Raw genomic sequence first — 19075 nt, 5'->3', positions numbered from 1 at the left:
CTTTTTTTTTTTGTTGCAAAATTATTGTAAACTCAACGTGGTTTCGTTTTTGGGGCGCGCGAAAGTATTTCACTTCATGAGACGTTTAGGGCTCGGACGGGAATAATGTCAACTCTCCGAAAATGACTGATGGATAAATGCAAGCGCAATATGCTTAACTATAATATCGTACCAGAATTGTTGTAATTTAGACTCCCGTAGGTGATGTAAGTGACTTTTTAAGGTGAGTTAGTTTGATTCCGCTTTTCTGGAGAGACGGACAGTCCCATGCAAGCGACCCGCGTGCCAGGCTGCACTCTACCCCGAGGACAGTGCCCTAGGCTCGGGGGTTAGATGGTGCTGATCACGGACGACAGGGATGGAGGAGGCGCTTCGTCGGTCCGGGTCAAACAGCTCCAGCAGCAGCAGAAAGTCGGGGGGAACATCACCCAAGTTCACCCGACCATAGTCGAGGAGTCCAATGATGACGACTACCTAGGCTCGTGCGAGGAGGACGATGAAGAGGACGATGGAGGGGAGGCAGACGATGATGAATTCGAAGAAGTTGACTTTGAGGACTTGGAGGATTGTCGGAGCATCTTGTCGGACGACTCCTTCTACCCGCCGGATGATGTGTTCGCTGACTCGGAGCGCACCCCGTCACCGGAAAGCCCAAAACCGCTGTCTTTTTTCCAGGCATGCTGCACCAACAACTCTGCTATCGTCCGGATAATGATGCGGCATGGAGTGAAGAAGGAGGAGGTCAATGAGAAGGACAGGAATAACAGGGTATGAATAGGCTAACTTCACACAAGTAGCCTGGTGACTAGGCTAACGTTACTTTTACCTTCCGCTTTGACACCAGTGAAAACTTGAGCTTGTAAGCTATCACAAACAGACTATTAATGGATAAGGCTTTGTTGAAGTTTTTTAGTTCAGTTTTATTAAGTAGTAAATTGGCTCCAATTACATAGTAGGCTACTTAGCTAGATATTAGGCCTAGCCTATATATACCTACATAGTATTTTGGTGACATAATTTATGGACAAGATATGGAGCAAATAGGCTAGGTGGTCTTGCTCAGGGGCACTAGCTAAATATTTTTTTGTGTGGGCTATTATTAGTAAGCTAGTAACGTTATCTATTCTGGCTCAACGGATGCACATTGCTGGGATAAAGCCTGAAATAATATCTCCGCTTTTGGGGTTCGCTGCCCAGGACCGTTGTGATTGTTTAAAGAAATACAAATAAGCCGGATTGTTTCTTCCCCTATCCCTCAATCAATGGATAGGCTCCAGCGCTGAGGAGTCTGGCAAAGCGAGACTGATATATCCATGGCTAGTACCAAACTAGCCTTCCTGTCACTCAGTGCAACAAGTTAAATTAAAGAGCCTTAGATTCATTAGGTATTGACCTGGTATTGACATAATTACCTAAGCCCTAGGTTGCTTCAGTGTCTTTGGCCTACTTACCTATATTTCCCGGCCCATGCCGGCCTGCCTCACTGAAAATATAAGTTATTTTACAAATGTCTCATTAAATCTGTAACTTAATTGCAACAATGAATTAATAATCAGATTCATAATAAATTAAATAACATTCAATAATTTCTATGATGTTCATTGAAAAGGAGATGTGGGTTGAAAGTTTCAGTTGGCTTGAAAATGCTTAATTTAAATCTTCTGCATGTTTGTATTATTTCATTTTATTATAAGCTTATTTCTATAATAAGCTCACACTTCTATACTTTATAATTTTTCATACCAAACTGTTTTCTGACAGGTCTGTCTATGTTGGCAGACCTCAGTTTTGGAAGAGGGAGCAACCTCCAGCTCTATAAAACAAACAAGTCTCTCATGGTTAGCAGAACACACAATCCCCTGTGTGTGTGTGTGTGTGTGTGTGTGTGTGTGTGTGTGTGTGTGTGTGTGTGTGTGTGTGTGTGTGTGTGTGTGTGTTTGCGCAAGTGCGTGCGTGCATGGGCTCATGCAGGTACATTCATGTGTATGTGAGTCTGACTACATTTTCTTATTTGAGATTTGGATTCAGTTTGTGGGAGTCTGTAGGTAAACACATTATCTACCAATGAGATGATGGCATTAGTCTGTCTAAGAGCAATTTAAACAGTCTCGCTAATGAACAAAGATGCATTTTTAAGCCATAAATTCCACAATAGGGAAGTAGCAGTGGCAGTACCTGTTGGTTGAGTTATGGACTTTTACCAACATCAAACACTGATACAACTTTAGTCTGTTGACTTTAACTACATAATTACATAAACAAATGAATGTGTGTGTGTGTGTGTGTGTGTGTGTGTGTTTTTTAAGTAATTCATCATAAGAGTAACTGCTTATTGGAAAGTTATTGGAAATCCTTTCTGCAGTGCAATCAAAGTATGTGTCCATTTACGCCTTATGTATCGCTTCACTCCTGCCAAAGAACTACAGCCCAGGGCAAAGAGATAAATCCATAATGATGGAACGCCAGACTAGTTTTTCTTTCATTGGGACATTTTGCTGAGCGTAATTGAATTAGCTGGCAATGGGCACTGTATGCTGAAGATGAATCGCATGCCTTTTATCTTGTATTCAACTCAACTTCATTGATATTGTCCCCGAGAGGCAATTGTGGTGCAGCAAGGCATACATGTAAGACAATCAGACACACAGCACAACAAAAGACAACAAAAGGAAATTTGCATGTATTGTTGGGACTTAGAACAGTACATTTTTGTTAATTTTTTACAATTTCATGCAGACACGAGTTGACAAAGCCCTTTTTCTCATTACTAGCACATCATTTTATACCATCAAATATGGAAGATAACTGTAGTTTTGTCCCATTGGCAACTAAAGGGTACCAGTAGAGAAATTTGGAGTGCAATTGTAGTTGCTGAGGGAGAAAGTGTGTTTTATTAATTTACTTTCTCCAGTGAAAATTCCCCAGCTAGTCTGTGTGATTTCATACTACTGATCTTACATCACAAATCTGCGTCTCTAACATTGAGGCTACCCCCATGTCTCTTTGCCTTTCTACTATTTCACCATCATCTCTCACCAATTCTCCTTCCTTATTTATGTAGGCCTATGTAATAACCGATGAGGCCATGGGAAGGAATGACATCATTGGAATGTAAAGATATCTCTTCTCATCTGTATGACATGAAGACAGAGGGGATTCAAAACAACATGCTTGGATATAGTGTGTGTGTGTGTGTGTGTGTGTGTGTGTGTGTGTGTGTGTTTGTATGGCAGGATGTGAGCTAGTGCATTCACCATTTGCTTTGCTATGCCCTGTGACCTCAGGGATGTGCACATACTCAGGCACAATACAGGTTAGGCAACACCTCCATTGGAAACACATGCTGATATGTATCTGGTAAGATTAGTTGTGCATGTGTGTGTGTGTGTGTGTGTGTGTGTGTGTGTATGTGTGTGTGTGTGTGTGTGTTCTGACACATCCTGACACAGATGTCAACATCCTAATATAGCAGACAGCCTGACATTGTGGTTTGCAAGACAAAGAGGGGTGTTACATCCCAGCCTTGGATTTGACCAAATACAGCATGTACACTATTTCCCCTTTCCCTCATCAGCAGTTTAAAGGGTGATATATTGGATAACTAAAATGGCTCTGAAGATACAGGAAAGAGTGTACATTTGCCTGGTTCAGCCTAATATTTGACACACATATAATACATTGTTGCCTCTGTTTTCTGTGGTCTCCTTCAACAGATAGGTCAGAGGTTAATGGCAGCTACAGAATGGCAGCCCAGAAGCTGCTAGGGATTCTGTGTTTTGAATAAAGGTACTTCCAACACTCCTGCCAACACAGGAGATTAATCCTGAGCCTGAGGTTAATTGTAGTCTGAGTAGTACATTCAATACCTGCTGCACAATAAGACAAGTTCGTTTTTAAAGGATGTGGCTAACATAAGATGTGTGTTTTGATATATAAAGGCAAACTCTCAATCTCTTGTCTCAATCCAGCCTTTGAAAAGCAATACAATCGTACCCTCCACTGCCAAGCGCACATGTTGAAACTTGATTAACTGTAATCATGATCACAACATAATAAGCCATGTTAAATGTAGCCAGAACTTCAAATAATGAAGTAAACATATTTCAGAGAAATCCCAGTTGGCAAAAACCTCAGATTTCCCAATGTTCTCTACGCTTCGCTTTCAACGTTTTTTTTTTTTTTCTACTCTTGCCTCGGTGTCACGTAACACCGAGCCGGGTTTCTATGATTGGTCCAGGCAGGCTATCGCAGTTTTTTTAGGCTACTGCTGTGTTTACATAGGACTATCTATATCCACGACCTTCCCCTTCCGGGATTGCCCCGTTGCCGCTGGAAATTCTGCCGTATGTCCCTCTTTTTGGATGGATTTTCATTACTGAACGCTTTCTTTGTTTTGGAATTTTAAACTCCGGTCGATTTATGAGGATTATAGTTAACTTCTCTTCAGATCTCTGCAGGGTAAATCGAAACAGCTAGCTAGACTATCTGTCGAATCTGAGTTTTCTGTTGCGCGACTAAAACAACTTTTTAACGTACACGTTCCCCCAAAATAAGTTCCTTTCAGAGGCTATTTTGCAGCGGCACCATGGCTCCGTGTGGCACTTAGCGCCGCCCATGACGATTGTGATTGGCTTAAAGACATTCCAATAAACCACAGCACGTTTCTCTCCCATCCCCGAATGCTGTATGGACTAGCCAGACCCTCCTCCGCAGCACTGTGGAGGAAGGTCTGGCAAAGTGAAAATAACATAGGGCTAGCTACATGCTAAGTCAGGGAAAGCTGTAATTTTGGGTACCATTGTTGTTAATTTCTCCCCAATTTTGGGTCACATTACTGCTGAAACGTATCTGGTTGGTATTTCTCTGATCTACCCATTATGTGGGTCAGAAGTGCCTGTATTCAATTATCCTTGTATATGATTACGGCTCAGTAATTATATATGCTGTCAGTGTCAGAATCCTGACAGTAAATTCTCAGGGTTGTGACTGGGATAGCGGATATGTTGGATGAGATTTCAACCATTTATTGGCATTGTGTTGTAAAAGGTAAAAGATGAATACAAGTCCGTAAAGTCCGGGTTATCTCTTCTGAATGTTAACATAGCAATGTTTTCAGGAACCTCTGTTTAGACAGTGTGTGTTCTCCTTGCTGTGAATTGGATAAGTTGTTATGCTTGTATAAAAACTCAATAAATACACACACACGCACGCACACACACACACACACACACACACACACACACACACACACACACACACACACACACACACACACACACACACACACACACACAAAATTCAATCAATCAATCAACTTAAATGAGGCCACCCTGCCTGGCTGTTACCTCTCTCTATCTTGGCACTAGAGAGGGTAGCAAGCCTGATGCTGCTAGCAAATACAGATGAGTGGAAAAATCAAAGCGTCAGTCAAATACATCTGCTTTGATACAGCCATGTGAACGCTGCAGAAAGAAACACAGTTAACAGGGAGGCCATTGACAGAAACATGGCCCAGTACGTCTGTGTCAGTGCTTCTGGTGTATGTGATTGAGGGCGGTCTAGAGGGTATTTGCCCGTGTGTGTGTGTGTGTGTGTGTGTGTGTGTGTGTGTGTGTGTGTGTGTGTGTGTATATATATGTCTTCGAACACAAAGGTGTACTGTAAAAAGCCAAATAAATGCAACGTTTTATACTTGGTTAATGCAGGCTACAGAGACACAGGTTGTCTGCCGCTGGGATGATTTGCAGGATTTTGCTTTGGCCAATACTTATTTGGAAGTTTAAAAAATTACAGTGTGGGTAAGCCCGTATTTTGAGAACAAGAAGGTAGTTAGATTGGTTTATTGAAGAAGTCACAGGCTCTTGGTTGCTTTAGCATGAAGGGGCTAATACTAGACATTATGGGGAGATTAAACAGGTTTCTACTTGGCTGGGATGCTATCCTAGTTATTTTATATAAAATGCTGCTACAGTTTTGTTGTAATTTAACAGCAGTATCATAATGATAAACATCACAGGGCATAAAGAGGCAGTTCACTGGACTAATAAGGATTAGGACATAGCTAATATCTGATTAGTTCCATCAATTTTGATCATCGGTTACAAACTACTTACTGTATCCGTGAATTTAATTATTCTAGATCTTCTCTCATTTCAGTGCCAGCTGAAGTCAATCACTTCAACCATGCTTATCTCAAGATGCTGTGTGTGTGTGTGTGTGTGTGTGTGTGTGTGTGTGTGTGTGTGTGTGTGTGTACTGTACTAATGCACACATGCACTTTGGTCTGCTTTACATGATTTGATTAAGATGGAATTTATAACATAGTTAAACATTGGCTGGGAAACCTGTATTTATTGTGCGTTTATAAGGAACTTGAAGGGTTACACTGGGTATTGTGTCATCCTTGTTGGAGCCAATTAAAGCATTCTCACTTCAATTGTAGATACACAGTTACGTCTGTCTCCCTCTCCGTCTGTCTGTGTCACTGACTGATACGGCTAAGCCTTTCTATTCCTAGCTCTGGATGTTCCCCAGATTACTTTGTAAGTGTGTGTGTGTGTGTGTGTGTGTGTGTGTGTGTGTGTGTGTGTGTGTGTGTCTTTGTTCGTGTGTCTCTGTATGTGTGTCTATATGGGCTAATAATAAATTGACCAGATTATTTGTGTGTGTGTATGTGTGTGTGTGTGTTGCCAGAGAGAGTAAGACTGTGGGTGCTATGTTTTTTTGACAACTTTGTGTGTGTGTGTGTGTGTGTGTGTGTGTGTGTGTGTGTGTGTGTGTGTGTGTATTCAGACTGCATCAAAACCATAGACTGTATAAAATAGAACTCACTGACCTTGATTGCAAACACAAGTTTTAGTTACAGTAACTAAAATAATACAAGTACAACTGAAATTAAAAGTCATTTTTGCTAAGGAATTTCTATGTATCACCTTGGTTTGGTATGACATATGCACTTATTTGGTCAAAATTGTCATAACCAAAAATAAATCAAAATTTGAAAACTTGCCAGCACTATGGATCCTCTCAAATGTTGAATGTTTTAGATGGATGGACAGCTTTGATAGCTATTAGATGGATAGAAGTTATGTTAAATAGATAGCTATGCGAAAAAAAATGCCATTCACATGTATAGGTCATATTAATGCGCATGAAGTTGCGACGTACATGTATTAGATTTGAGTAATCTTAATTTAGAAGAGCATGGTTCAGTGTTGATACTGCAAGTATCAAAATATCAGACCAAATACCACTTCACGCCACATGGCATTTTGGCTTCAAACATAACATATACTACTTTATACTTTACAAGCTATTATGAAAGAAAAGGTCAAGAAGGGAACTTTTGGCCTGCATTGACTTTATTATTATTTTATGAGGGCGGTTACAATCCAGTGTAAGGGAACAGAGGAGATTACAGTCAGGGAGGGCATACTGTATGTCTATGTCCATCAGCATAAAGTAATGAAAGCTTTAAATTTGCCGTAGTGTGCATCTTCAGTTGACCTACATACAAATACATAATCCTCCCAAAAAACTTAAAGTGAGGATTTGAATCTCTGTCGTGCTCAAAGTCTCACTTTACATTTTACTATATCCCTATCTCACACACGTGCACTACACACATCCATCCCTGGAAGTACCTCTCCTGATTGTTTCAGGGTTGTTGAGCCACCTGGTAGTGTTATTTTTATCCCTTTAGCCTTAGAGTAAGTCATTGAGTGCGTAATAGTGTAGCACATTATTGTCCTTTTCTCAATTCAATGTGTGTTTCTGCAGTTGTATGCTGTGCATTTCGCTGGTGCTCTTCTCTCAGATTCTATAGTCACCAACATTGCCAGCAGCCACTCGTAAAGTGCTTCAGAAGAACACAATATATGTAAGAAATATTCCAAATAGGGATGTGTTGAATAGAAAACTAGAGCCTGGGATAAAAAAGGTAAAAACAGAAGTTAAATGCTTGTGTGTGTTTGTGCGTGTGTGTGAGAAAGGTTCACAGAGAAAATAGGCCCATTGCCAGACGACTAAGATTGCTCCAGACATGCTGCAGGGCATGCTGCTAAAGTAAAACACAGCAAGTCTGGAAGCTTGCCAAGAATGTGTGTGTATGTTAGAGAATGAGAAAGAGACATAGACAATGTCTACACGTGTGTGTCTAACCACAAAGAGCAATCTGAATCTCAGCCCAGAAGTGAACTTTTTCCAGACAATCCACCAGTTACTCCGCAGGACCTCTCTCCACGTTTTTACCCTTAAAACTCTCAGGGCTGTTTCAGCCAAGTTTAGTTTATCTTACATGTGAAAAAAACATCTACTGTACATGTACTCCAAATGCTGCAAGGACTAAATGATGTTGATGCTGTTCATGATGTAGCATGATGCTGACAGTCTTAATACTGGTTAATTAAGGATAATATAAACATTCTGCAACTTGATAAACAGATTGCTGTAGTAAAGTGTGTGTGTGTGTGTGTGTGTGTGTGAGTAATAGGTAGCTATGGACAAGGTTGGCACCAACTTTGTATGTTTTTTCTATAAAAGTTCAGGCACTCTCTGTACCAATCTTCAGTCATTATTCTATTTGTTCATTTTAGGGAGAGAAAACTTTTGATCACATCCATAACACAGTTTGAAAGAATAATTTACTGGAGTAACACGGTGTGCTCGGGAACCAAGACTAAAAACCTATTGTGCCAAGAGGCGCAACACATCAAGTAGATTTTATGAGTGCTCTCATGAAGAGAACATCATGTCACAGAAGCAGGCTCACGAATCGAGGAATGTCAAATGTGGAACAAATTGTAACCTAAATACTATAATACTTAATTTTTGCCAGCAAAGTTGAAATTGATTTCTTAAGTCTGATTTTTAACTCTTTATGACGCAGGTCTGATATTCACATGGCATTAAATATGTAAGATAAAGATGTCTAATGTACAAAGAGGTTGTGGCTGCATGGTGTCTTTATACATAGTCGTGCAACAGAAAACTCAGATTGGACAGATAGTCTAGCTAGCTGTCTGGATTTACCCTGCAGAGATCTGAGGAGCAGTTAACCGTAGTCCTCAGAAATCCACAGGAGTTTAAAATTCCAACACAAAGAAAGCGGAAGGTAACGGACATCCGAGCGAAAAGAGCGTGATCCGGCGCAATTTCCGGCAGCACCGGAGCAATCCCGGAAGTGGAAGGTCGTGGATATAGACTATTATATAGAGTATTATTACAGCAGCTGGGAGATGATAGTTAGATATTGTTTTCATCACCTTGTATGTGCTGGATTACTTTACAAACACAGGACATGTACTTTCATTATCTTAGCATGCAGGGTTGTCCCAGTCATCTAATATTTACCCCACTTTTAGCAAAGTTGGTTAAATCTCAAGCATTGCATTCACTTGAAAAGCCTTTACATTTGAAAATGAAAGAGTTGTAAGTGAATTGGGGATTTATTTTGTTTCTCAAAATACAATGTCTAAATGAAAATGCACTATGTTTTGATTTCTCTCAGCAGGCACCTGTAGCAGAATACATAGATATTTTGTTCGTGCAGCTGATGCATGCACTGTCTGCTTGTGTCTGACTGGTTGACCTTTTCCAGCACACCTGCCTTTAATAAAGCACTAATTAAAGTCCCTGTAGGGTCTGCTAGCTTAGCAATCAATAGGTAGTTATGAACAACACACTGTTTGTTTGTTTGAATTTTTCCGATAGCTGCTGCTTCACAAGTTACGCCTGTCAGCCTGAGTTGAAATACAGTAATACCATCATTTTTATTGAAGAATGCATAGAATCCACAGTTTTGTCAGTTGCCTAGAAACCATTTCACAACTTGAACCAATTGAATATGGAGAATATTGTGTATTTTGCTTCTCACATTGAAAACAAACTCCTGAGTTCCATTCGATAGACTAAAATAGTTCCATTTGAAGGACTTACATGCAAGTGTTATGCCTTTGATAGAACAAAACAAAAGACACCTGTGACGACACAAAAAAGACACAGTAATATTGCTAAAGAGGAATGACATAAGCTTTTAAAAGACACAAGCCAGACCTACTGTAATGCATGTTAAAAACAAAATAGATGGGGCTAACATCAGATATCAAGTGACAAATATACAATTTGTTGCCTCCTAATGTCATAACATTAATCCCATCATTTACATATATTGAATAATTTGTGAATTTTGGCTTCCTGTAGGGAGCATTTATCCACCCATCTGTGAAAGACATGTCTCTCTAACAGAAATACTTCATGTATATATACTGTACACTGTGTATATGATATGTCAACTGAGAACTCTGTGTTCCTCCCCCCCACCTCTTCTCCTCTGGTGGTAAACTTGTTTGTTTTGGCTGATGAAGTGTGCACCTTCCGGAAAGTACCCAACTTTTACAGGAGTTTTCCAGGACTCACGCAAAAAAGGGTTCCTATTCTGGCATGAACACACACACATACACACTAAAGTACACAACAACATCAGACGGGGAGACTAGCTTATTTTTCCACTGGGTTCAAGACGATTAAATTCTCAATGAAAAGACAACAGATGTCACATTTATTCAAGAATATTAGTTTCAAAAGATGCACAGAGGTCTCCTGGTCTTGTGGGTTTCTATGTCAGCACTTTACTGCAGTTTTGCTGATTCTAAAATTAAGCCTCTCTTCCTTTCCCTCATCTTTTACCTACTCTCTTGTCACTTTTCGTCTCAGACTGGGCTGTTGGTTGCATGTTACCAAGGTTTCGTGGACGTCGTCATAGCACTGTCTCAGTGTCCGTATTTGGATGTCAATTGGCAGGACAGCGAGGGAAACACAGCTCTCATCACTGCTGCTCAAGCAGGTAACACACACACACACACACACACACACACACACACACACACACACACAGAGCAGTATATCAGACACTGGCTTAGATACACACAGCCGCTGACAGGCTGGTTCACAGCACTGTTGAACACATGCACACACAGACACAAACATACACACACAGGCAGTTTGGCACTAATGTTGACACAAACACACAGACGAGCATAAAAAAACACAAGTCTGCCCTTCTCGCTGTACTTAAGCTTTTTGAAACAGAAGTGATGAGTGTGTTGTGTGAAAGCGAAGAAGCACCAGCCGTATGGATGTGGAACTCAACCCAAATTATGAGTTGTTACAAGTGTGAAATAGCCTTTTAGCTGCTATTATCCAAGCCAACGTTGTGTGATCACAGACTGTGATGAGTGTGTTGTGACCTACAGTAACTACTGTCCTAACCCTAACCCTTTGTACCTCAAGGCCACATAACAATCACCAACTATCTGCTGAACTACTACTCTGGGTTGGACATCGAGAGGAGAAACTGCCACGGCTTCACCGCTCTGATGAAAGCTGCCATGCAGGGCAGAGTGGAATGTGTGCGCTCGCTCATGATGGCAGGTGAGGAAAATGTGTCTTAGCAATCAGAAAGGAGGACATGGGTAGATTTCATACACGGACACAAGTTTGTCGCTTTTACGTCTGGATTTAACATATTACCTGGATTTGTGGGGCAGATTTGACTGATTACAACCACAAAAGATGTAGTTTATTCTGCCATTACTCTGCCATCAAGGCAGATCAGAAAAATATGAGCAGTATTTCAGTATTGGGGGACAGATGGATAATTTCAATAAGTTTTGGCAGTGATCCAGGTTTTATTTATTGGATGATTATTCTCTTTTTAGCCATAACTGTAATTATTAATGGAGAGATTTGACACCAAATCATCAAGACGGGGGGTTCAAGTCAGGATTTCATTTTAACTTTATTGATAGAAATGACTCCTTTAGATACATTTTTCAACATGTTCATTTTGGCCATTTAATAATTCTATTTCATTTCTTTTTGTTTGCTCTCCTCTTTACTTCTGAATACATGCAACTCTTTCTGTTTCCACCTTTTTATCTTTTAACCCATATCTATTTTTATCCACCTTCTGCTATATCCTTTCTTTGGCATATTCTTTGTTGTGTCACCACTAGGAGCTGCCCTGAATTCCAGGGACTATGGGCGCCACTTTACTGCCAGGGAATGGGCCTTCTTTACGGGCCGTTATGAAACTGCCTGGGTGATGACGTGCCTGATAGAACAGCCCTGCCCGCGCCAGTTCTGTGATACATACAGGTAAACTCATAGATGGATCACATTATTTCTCTGTATGGCTGTCTGTCATGGGTAATAGCACAAAGGTACACAATATAATATACTACAGATGCATAAAGCAACACAAAAACAGTAACCAAAGTAGTCTTGAGAGGGTCTATGACTTACTTTTTGATGGTGTAGTAGATGGTGTGTAAGAGTAAACCCAACAGGGCCTCTGTGCAGTGGATTTATATAAAATTTGATCTCCCAGTCTAGAGTGGCCTCCACTGGCATCACTGGTGGCCAAAGCCCAGGAGCCCCGTGGCTGTCTGAAGCGCCTGTCGGACAGTGTGCGGAACGCCTTCAACATAGCGAATGTCACCAACCCTGAGCCTGAAGGTGTTATCGACCACATGGTTTCTATAACAACTGCCTTGAGGAGCCCGTTCATTGCCGTGGCATGCCATACAGTGAGTAATTAAGCTCGAGATCATGTTTACGCTTCATTATCCCCTTATTCATTAATCAGTATTAAACAGTATCCCACGAGATCCAAGAAAACATTAACCCCAACCCACACGTTTCTCACGTTCTCCCTCACACAAACAAGCATTTTGCAAATGTAAGCTGAGATAAGGTGAAGCAGGTAGCTACTCTTTGTGATAACAGAAAGGATTATTTAAAGTTGCTCTCCTCTGCATTATTCCTGGTGGGGTCTTTACATATTCAGCATAGTTAGAGATATCAGGGCTTATTCTTTTTTTTTTTTTTTTATCTCCAGATGGAGGCAAATGTTTTTGTACTATGTTGAAACCACCTTCCACAGACTTGATATTTTACTGTTTGTGTTTTTGTATCAGTGTCTAAATCATTTCTGTTTCATGTTTATCAAGTAGTAGAATAAAGTAGATCTAGCACTGCTGTTTCATAGTCGATGTGCAAATAAACTGCTGATAATAGTGTGGTAATGATGCTATTAAAAGGATAAATCAGGCGCTAATTTATCTTTTATTTTATCAGCAAATTCTCTGCTTTTCATGGGATTTGCTCATAATAATTAAAGGATATAATTAACGGCAGCCGTATCGAATAAGCAGGTTATTTATGCAAGATTACCGGTATTGCAATACTGCAAACAAAAGGAGACTGAGCAGTGCTTTTTGTAAAAAAAAAGAAGAAGAAAAAAGCAGTGTTACTTATATTGATATTATAACACAAATCTGGGACCGTTGATTTTGTTTCAGGTGTGTCCTGACAGCCCCCCATGTGTGGGCAAACGGCGCTATGCAGTTCCTGAGGTAATCCGCCAGCAGCGCGCCAAGGAGCTCCGCTCTATTAACCCTGGCAGGGTGGAGACCCACCTCAAACTCTTCCAGAACTCCCGGGTCACACTGGTGGCCAAGAACTCAGTAGACCGCCGGGCCAGCCTTCAGATCCAGGGCCTGAGCACGGTGGCTCATACCGAAGCCCTGGAGCTGCGGAGAACCAGCCTGCTGCCCATGCACATGGTGCTGAGGAGGAGCAGCGTCAGGCCTGGGTTCAGCATCCCCAAAGTGAGGGTGTCCAAGGCCCCTACGCCCACTTATGAACCAGAAAAGATCCGGAGGAAGAGCAGCGCCAAAGATGGAAGCGGACAACTGCTGCAAATACCAAAGTGGCGGTACAAGGAGCTAAAAGAAGAAAGGAGGAAAGCCGAGGAGGCCGAGAGGAGGAGGCTGGAGGCTGTAACCAAGAGACACCTTGCTGCCGGCAAAAGGAAATAATATCATTGCCTCAGAAGATGACATGCACACTACCCTAAAAAGAGACTAAATCTGTACTAGGGGTGTCCCCGACTAAGATTTTACAGAATCGTCAAGTCTTGCCTATCGTCGACTGTGGGGGGGGCTAATACATAGGGGGGTTGACTACAGTGTTGAAATATTCAGCTGTGATAAGGTTGTGTGTAAAGCTCCTTTTGTATGAAAACATGCAACTGATTAGGACCCAGTCACAAAAAGAGTAGCTTCTTATTGCATAAGTGGTGCAGGGGTGGAGAAGATTAATTGAAAGTTGTTTACAGCAGCGCGCTCAGTTGTCACTCAAGCAGTCAGCAGCTGGCCCCCGGTAACGAGAAGCGGAGCACACAGAGCTAAAGTCTGCTGTCATGCAGCGTGCGCTCTGTACTTCTTTTACGATTCTCTTGTGATAATGTTTTTCCGCCACAAACGCAACTGTTTGCCTCGTCTACATCAGGCATATAACGCAGCGGCTTGCTGGTCTGGTGTGCAAGATTTGGTGATCATTGGGGTGGACGGATCATGCTGTGGGCTGCGCACTGGACCACGGCTGTGCTCTGTATCGGCCGGTGGCACACAACTTGCATCTTACTTTGGATCATCTTTTACTATGTCAAAGTGAGTAGACTTTCTTTTCCCCGACGTTTTCAGTTGAAGGTTTAAATCCCTACCGCCAAGATGCTCCTCCATCGGTCACGGATCATGGAAAGTGAAACTTAAATCTGATATGGGGTGGTTGGATTTATTCACGCGCTTTCAAAAGATTTATTAAAAGCTCCTTTCTTTTCACATTTTTATTTACAGCATTATATGTTGTTATTTATATCATAATATTTAACTCATTTGGAGAAAAAAGGTAGTTCTATGTAAAATCTGACTGAATGAGCACCCCTATATAGCCAAAATGGCATGATCCTCGTTTCATAACGCCTTTGCAAAGATTCGACTGTGAGATTGTCAGTCGAATCAGGCTTCTTTGATCGAAGCATCAAATATTCGACTATTCGGGGTCACCCCTAATCTGGACAGACTGTTAAATTAGACAGATTTGGTTTTAACGTTTTCGATAATATATACATAACTGTAAAAGCAGTGTTCCTAAAAGAGGACAGAAGAATGCTTGTATCTGCTCAGTTTTGCAACGGGAATGGCAGTCAGCCTCTTAAAAATGGCTGCCGGAGCTTGGACAGCATTAGAAGTGCACAATGCTCAGTGTCCTTTATGATGTCAAACAGTGAATACCCAGGGGATTTGATACTTGAAATGTTTTTAGCTAACTTATTTTTCATATTTATTGCTTTTTGTTGGATGGCCTAGTCTATATTTTGTTACGTTTTGGGTGCTCAATACAGCAGTGTTTTGTAGTGTGTTACACTGTATTGGAGCAGAAGACACTTACCATTACTAACACATATTCCCTCATACTGTAACCACAGCAGACATTGAATAATGTCTTTAAAATATTCAGTGGAGAATACTAATGGGTGTGTCATATTGACTGAGAAAGCTAAACCTAAGCTTATATGAAAAGTAATGGCATTTGACAGCAATATTTTTAGATGCTTTTTGTTACGCTTTATAATGACAAACCCATGAATGAATTTCGCATGTATATCATATATTTATATGCTTTTTGATGACAAACTTTATTTTTTATTCAATATAGACTTTTTCAAATAATGCTATTTATATATAAATAACCTATTTATATACAAACCATGTTTTTTAGTCTTAAAGTTCGAGACCAATACTGAAATGTGGAGCACTGTTGTGATGTAACACTTAAATCTTACCTTGTGGGAATAAAGTTCAAGCTTTTTCCAAATGTTTACATTGCACATTCACATTCATTGCGAAGAATGCGACTCTAAGATTGAATTTGGTGTATACAGGGTACAGATGATGTGAACAAAATAAATATACTTTTTCTGACTGTGGCTGGGATTGCGATTGAGCCAAATATTGATGCTTTATTGCGGTTAGAATTTCAAATGTCTCTCAGCCATGTTGTGTTGGAAAGTTAATAAGAAAATGATGGGACTTTTTTCACTCTTGATCTTCATAAAACATCTTAGCATTGCGGGCATGCATTTAACCTATTAACAGTTGCAGAAGGGTGAGTCTCGGCCAATGTGACAGTACAAGTAGAATTGAAGTGATAATCCCTCACATATGGAGCCTTTGCTAAAAACAGTCAACCCATTATAGAGCAAGAGGTCAGCTCCCTGTTTTAACATTAGAACAGTGAAAATAATGGGGCGAAAAATAGCCGTGAGTTTAAAACACACTGAGCCGCCGGGAGAGCAGTGATATAACAGTGTCAGGATTTTTCAGAACACAATTTCACGGTCCTAACTCCTCATGGCGATTGCAGCTTAAGTACCATCCAAGAGTGCGTGTCTAATATACATGGTGATGAGTTGCTAAGGGGTTACAAGGGAACTGCACAGCAAAAATCATTCCTTCAAATAAACTTCATTGACTTCAGAGTGGCAATGTGCTTAGACACTGCCCATAAGAAGTCATTTGAAAATGACAAAAGATGAGCAAACAGCAGTGATATCTGCACAACCGCTGTAAGTGGTTGCAGGATTAACATATTTAACATCAACATAAGAACATGTTTCATATGAAAATGGCTTTTTTTGCTGGCAATGCAGTATCATGGCCAACAATGTTTAGTGGGTGCAGTTTGTTATGAGGCATCCTAAGTTTGCTCACTATAGTCTCGCTTTACCAGACCCTCCTCCAAAGCGCGCTGAAGGAGGGTCATGCTACTCCACATAGCATTCGGGGATGGGAGGAAATCGTGCTCTGGTTTAATGGCAATCGTCATGAGCGGTGCTAAACTCCGCAGAGAGCCGCTGCAAAATAGTCGTGCGGGAGAAAACTCAGATTGGACAGATGGTCTAGCTAGCTGTCTCAGTTTACCCTGCAGAGATGAGGAGCAGTCAACAATAGTCCTCATTAATCCACCGAATTTAAAATTCCAACACAAAGAAGCGGAAGGAAACGGAAAATACATGCCTCCGGCGGAATTTCCTGCAGCACCGGAGCAATCCCGGAAGTTGAATGCGAAGGATATAGACTAGTTCAGCATGAATAAAAACTACATTCATTTGCGATGGACTTCTCTGTTAGTATTTTGTGAGTCGGTATGGAGCATTGTTTTGGTAAGGTTTCTGCAGGATTTCTGTGTGCACTGGTGAAAGGTTTCTCTGGAATACAGACTGACGTTGAGATTAGATACATCACATGCACATATTTATGACAGGATATTGAATTATGGTATCAATTATTTGTGTGTTTTGATCATCTATTCCAAGTTCACTCATACGGAGTGTGGAGAAATGAACTGTATGAGAGTGTTGCGTGTGTGTATGGGAGAGACACAAAAACCTATTAGCCCTGAATGCATCAGATACTATTAAGGTCATGGTTGTAGCTCAAACAGCTGTTGGTTTAAGATTGTAACCTGAGATTATGAAACACTACAGGCTTGGTCAGCGATTCCCCTCCCACATCCCTTATAGAAATTCAGAAGTGGCCAAATAAACAAGGCGCTATCCACTGATAGTATGACAGCTATTATGTCATGTTGTGAACAGGCTGGGATTTAAACAGGATGACCTGATTTTAGATCAGCACTAAATAAGTGCTTCTGTCAAACCTGTGAATAAGAGTGAGAATCCTTAGTTGGGGCCCTCTGCTGGTTGGTTTTTGGTACAACACAAGGATTTCTGCACATTATGGGCATGAAGTGTATTAATTCAGTATATTGCTGAATAATCAGAGCAATAGTGTCATTTCTGATAGAACTATTTATTGCTTTGTTATTACTTATTTACATGCTTTTTGATTAAAATATGTCACACCTTTATTTAAGAAATAAGCAATAACATTGTGATGTTTTACATGCAGATTTTTTAGTTTAACACATAATATTGCATCTTGATAGGTTATATGATGTCGCAGTTATTACATTGTCACTACAGGTAGGTGTCAAATCTTAAATATGAGATGTTAATAATTTGAAAATATGTATTTTATGTGCCATGAAATAAGCTATTAGTAACAAAAAGCAATATCGGTGTGTGGCTGAATATATAGCACAGGAAGTTATTCTCCTTTTTGTCACAATTACGTTCTCCATATTTTCTCAGATTTAGCGAGAACTAAATTTAATCTATCTCAGTGCTCAAGATAAATTGATTTTTTTTTTTTTCTGTGAAATGATACTGTGACGCAATCAAGGATAAAGTAGGTCCTTCTTAATGAATTCCATTTCAGAAAAGCTGAAAAGTATGAATAAATGAAAAGGTCTCACAATTAAATCAGCATTAAATCAGAATTATCTACATTTGAAGTAAAAATGAACTAAAAGTGAAGTGCAAGTGGTGACGCCCTCACTGATATGAAGTGAGGGAAACTTGGCAGAGAGCAGCTTTCTTACACATAGAAAAAATCTTCTCCTAGGAGTATTGAAAACACCAAACTTGAAAAAGAACTGCATTATACTTTCTGTTAGACATTTTCAGCAGTGACACTAGGAAATAGGTTAGTTTTACATAAAATCCAGTCAGTGCTGTTTGAGGGTTACACCTCAGTCAGAATCCTGAGATTAAAGTCAGAATTCATAAAAAAAAAAAAAAAAACAGTCAGAATTCTGACTTTATTCTCAGAACTCAAATACATTTTCCACATGTGGCCCTAATCCTCTTCAGTATGAACTTTAAGTTGTTGTTTTGTTTATTTTTTTGTATGTTGTTCAAATTAAAACTATCCATTCATTCATTTAAGCCCTGATGCAATATCAAAATGACCATGAGCACAGAGGTCCTGATCTAAATGACTGAAATACCTTTTCCTCCCACTGTTGCCTGTTGACTGAGTACACCACAGCATCGGTGAAAGGTTTTCAGGTGGCTGTCACAGAAATGACCAGTCTCAACAAGCTGGAGCCTGTTCTAATGTTTCTTAGGGTCACATGGCTAACAGCCGGTAGTGTATGCTGAGGGCTAATAAAGTTGCTCTAAATGAGGACTTAGCACTGAGGGTTAAGTGCTTCAACTGTAACTTCGACATGTTTTCACAGTGTTGGAAGAAAAACTAAAAAATATACGGTAACACTTTACTTGAAGGTATCTACATAAGAGTGCCATGACACTGTCATGGCACAG

At 40.4% G+C, this 19075-nt stretch overlaps 1 protein-coding gene across 1 annotated transcript; it reads left to right on the top strand.

Annotated features, from left to right (window-relative positions):
- Positions 1 to 333: 333 nt before the first annotated feature.
- Positions 334 to 14375, top strand: ankrd33ba (ankyrin repeat domain 33ba). Its single transcript, XM_031301329.2, has 6 exons — positions 334 to 768; positions 10714 to 10843; positions 11290 to 11430; positions 12015 to 12156; positions 12389 to 12587; positions 13362 to 14375. Exons 1-6 carry the CDS (start codon positions 334 to 336, stop codon positions 13878 to 13880), a joined length of 1566 nt encoding a protein of 521 aa, XP_031157189.1. The 3' UTR covers positions 13881 to 14375.
- Positions 14376 to 19075: the final 4700 nt, after the last annotated feature.

Source organism: Sander lucioperca, chromosome 1 (assembly GCF_008315115.2).
Source record: "Sander lucioperca isolate FBNREF2018 chromosome 1, SLUC_FBN_1.2, whole genome shotgun sequence".
NCBI classification, from domain to species: domain Eukaryota; kingdom Metazoa; phylum Chordata; class Actinopteri; order Perciformes; family Percidae; genus Sander; species Sander lucioperca.
The sequence above is the reverse complement of the archived record's forward strand: the minus strand, read 5'-3'. Positions and strand labels throughout refer to the sequence as shown.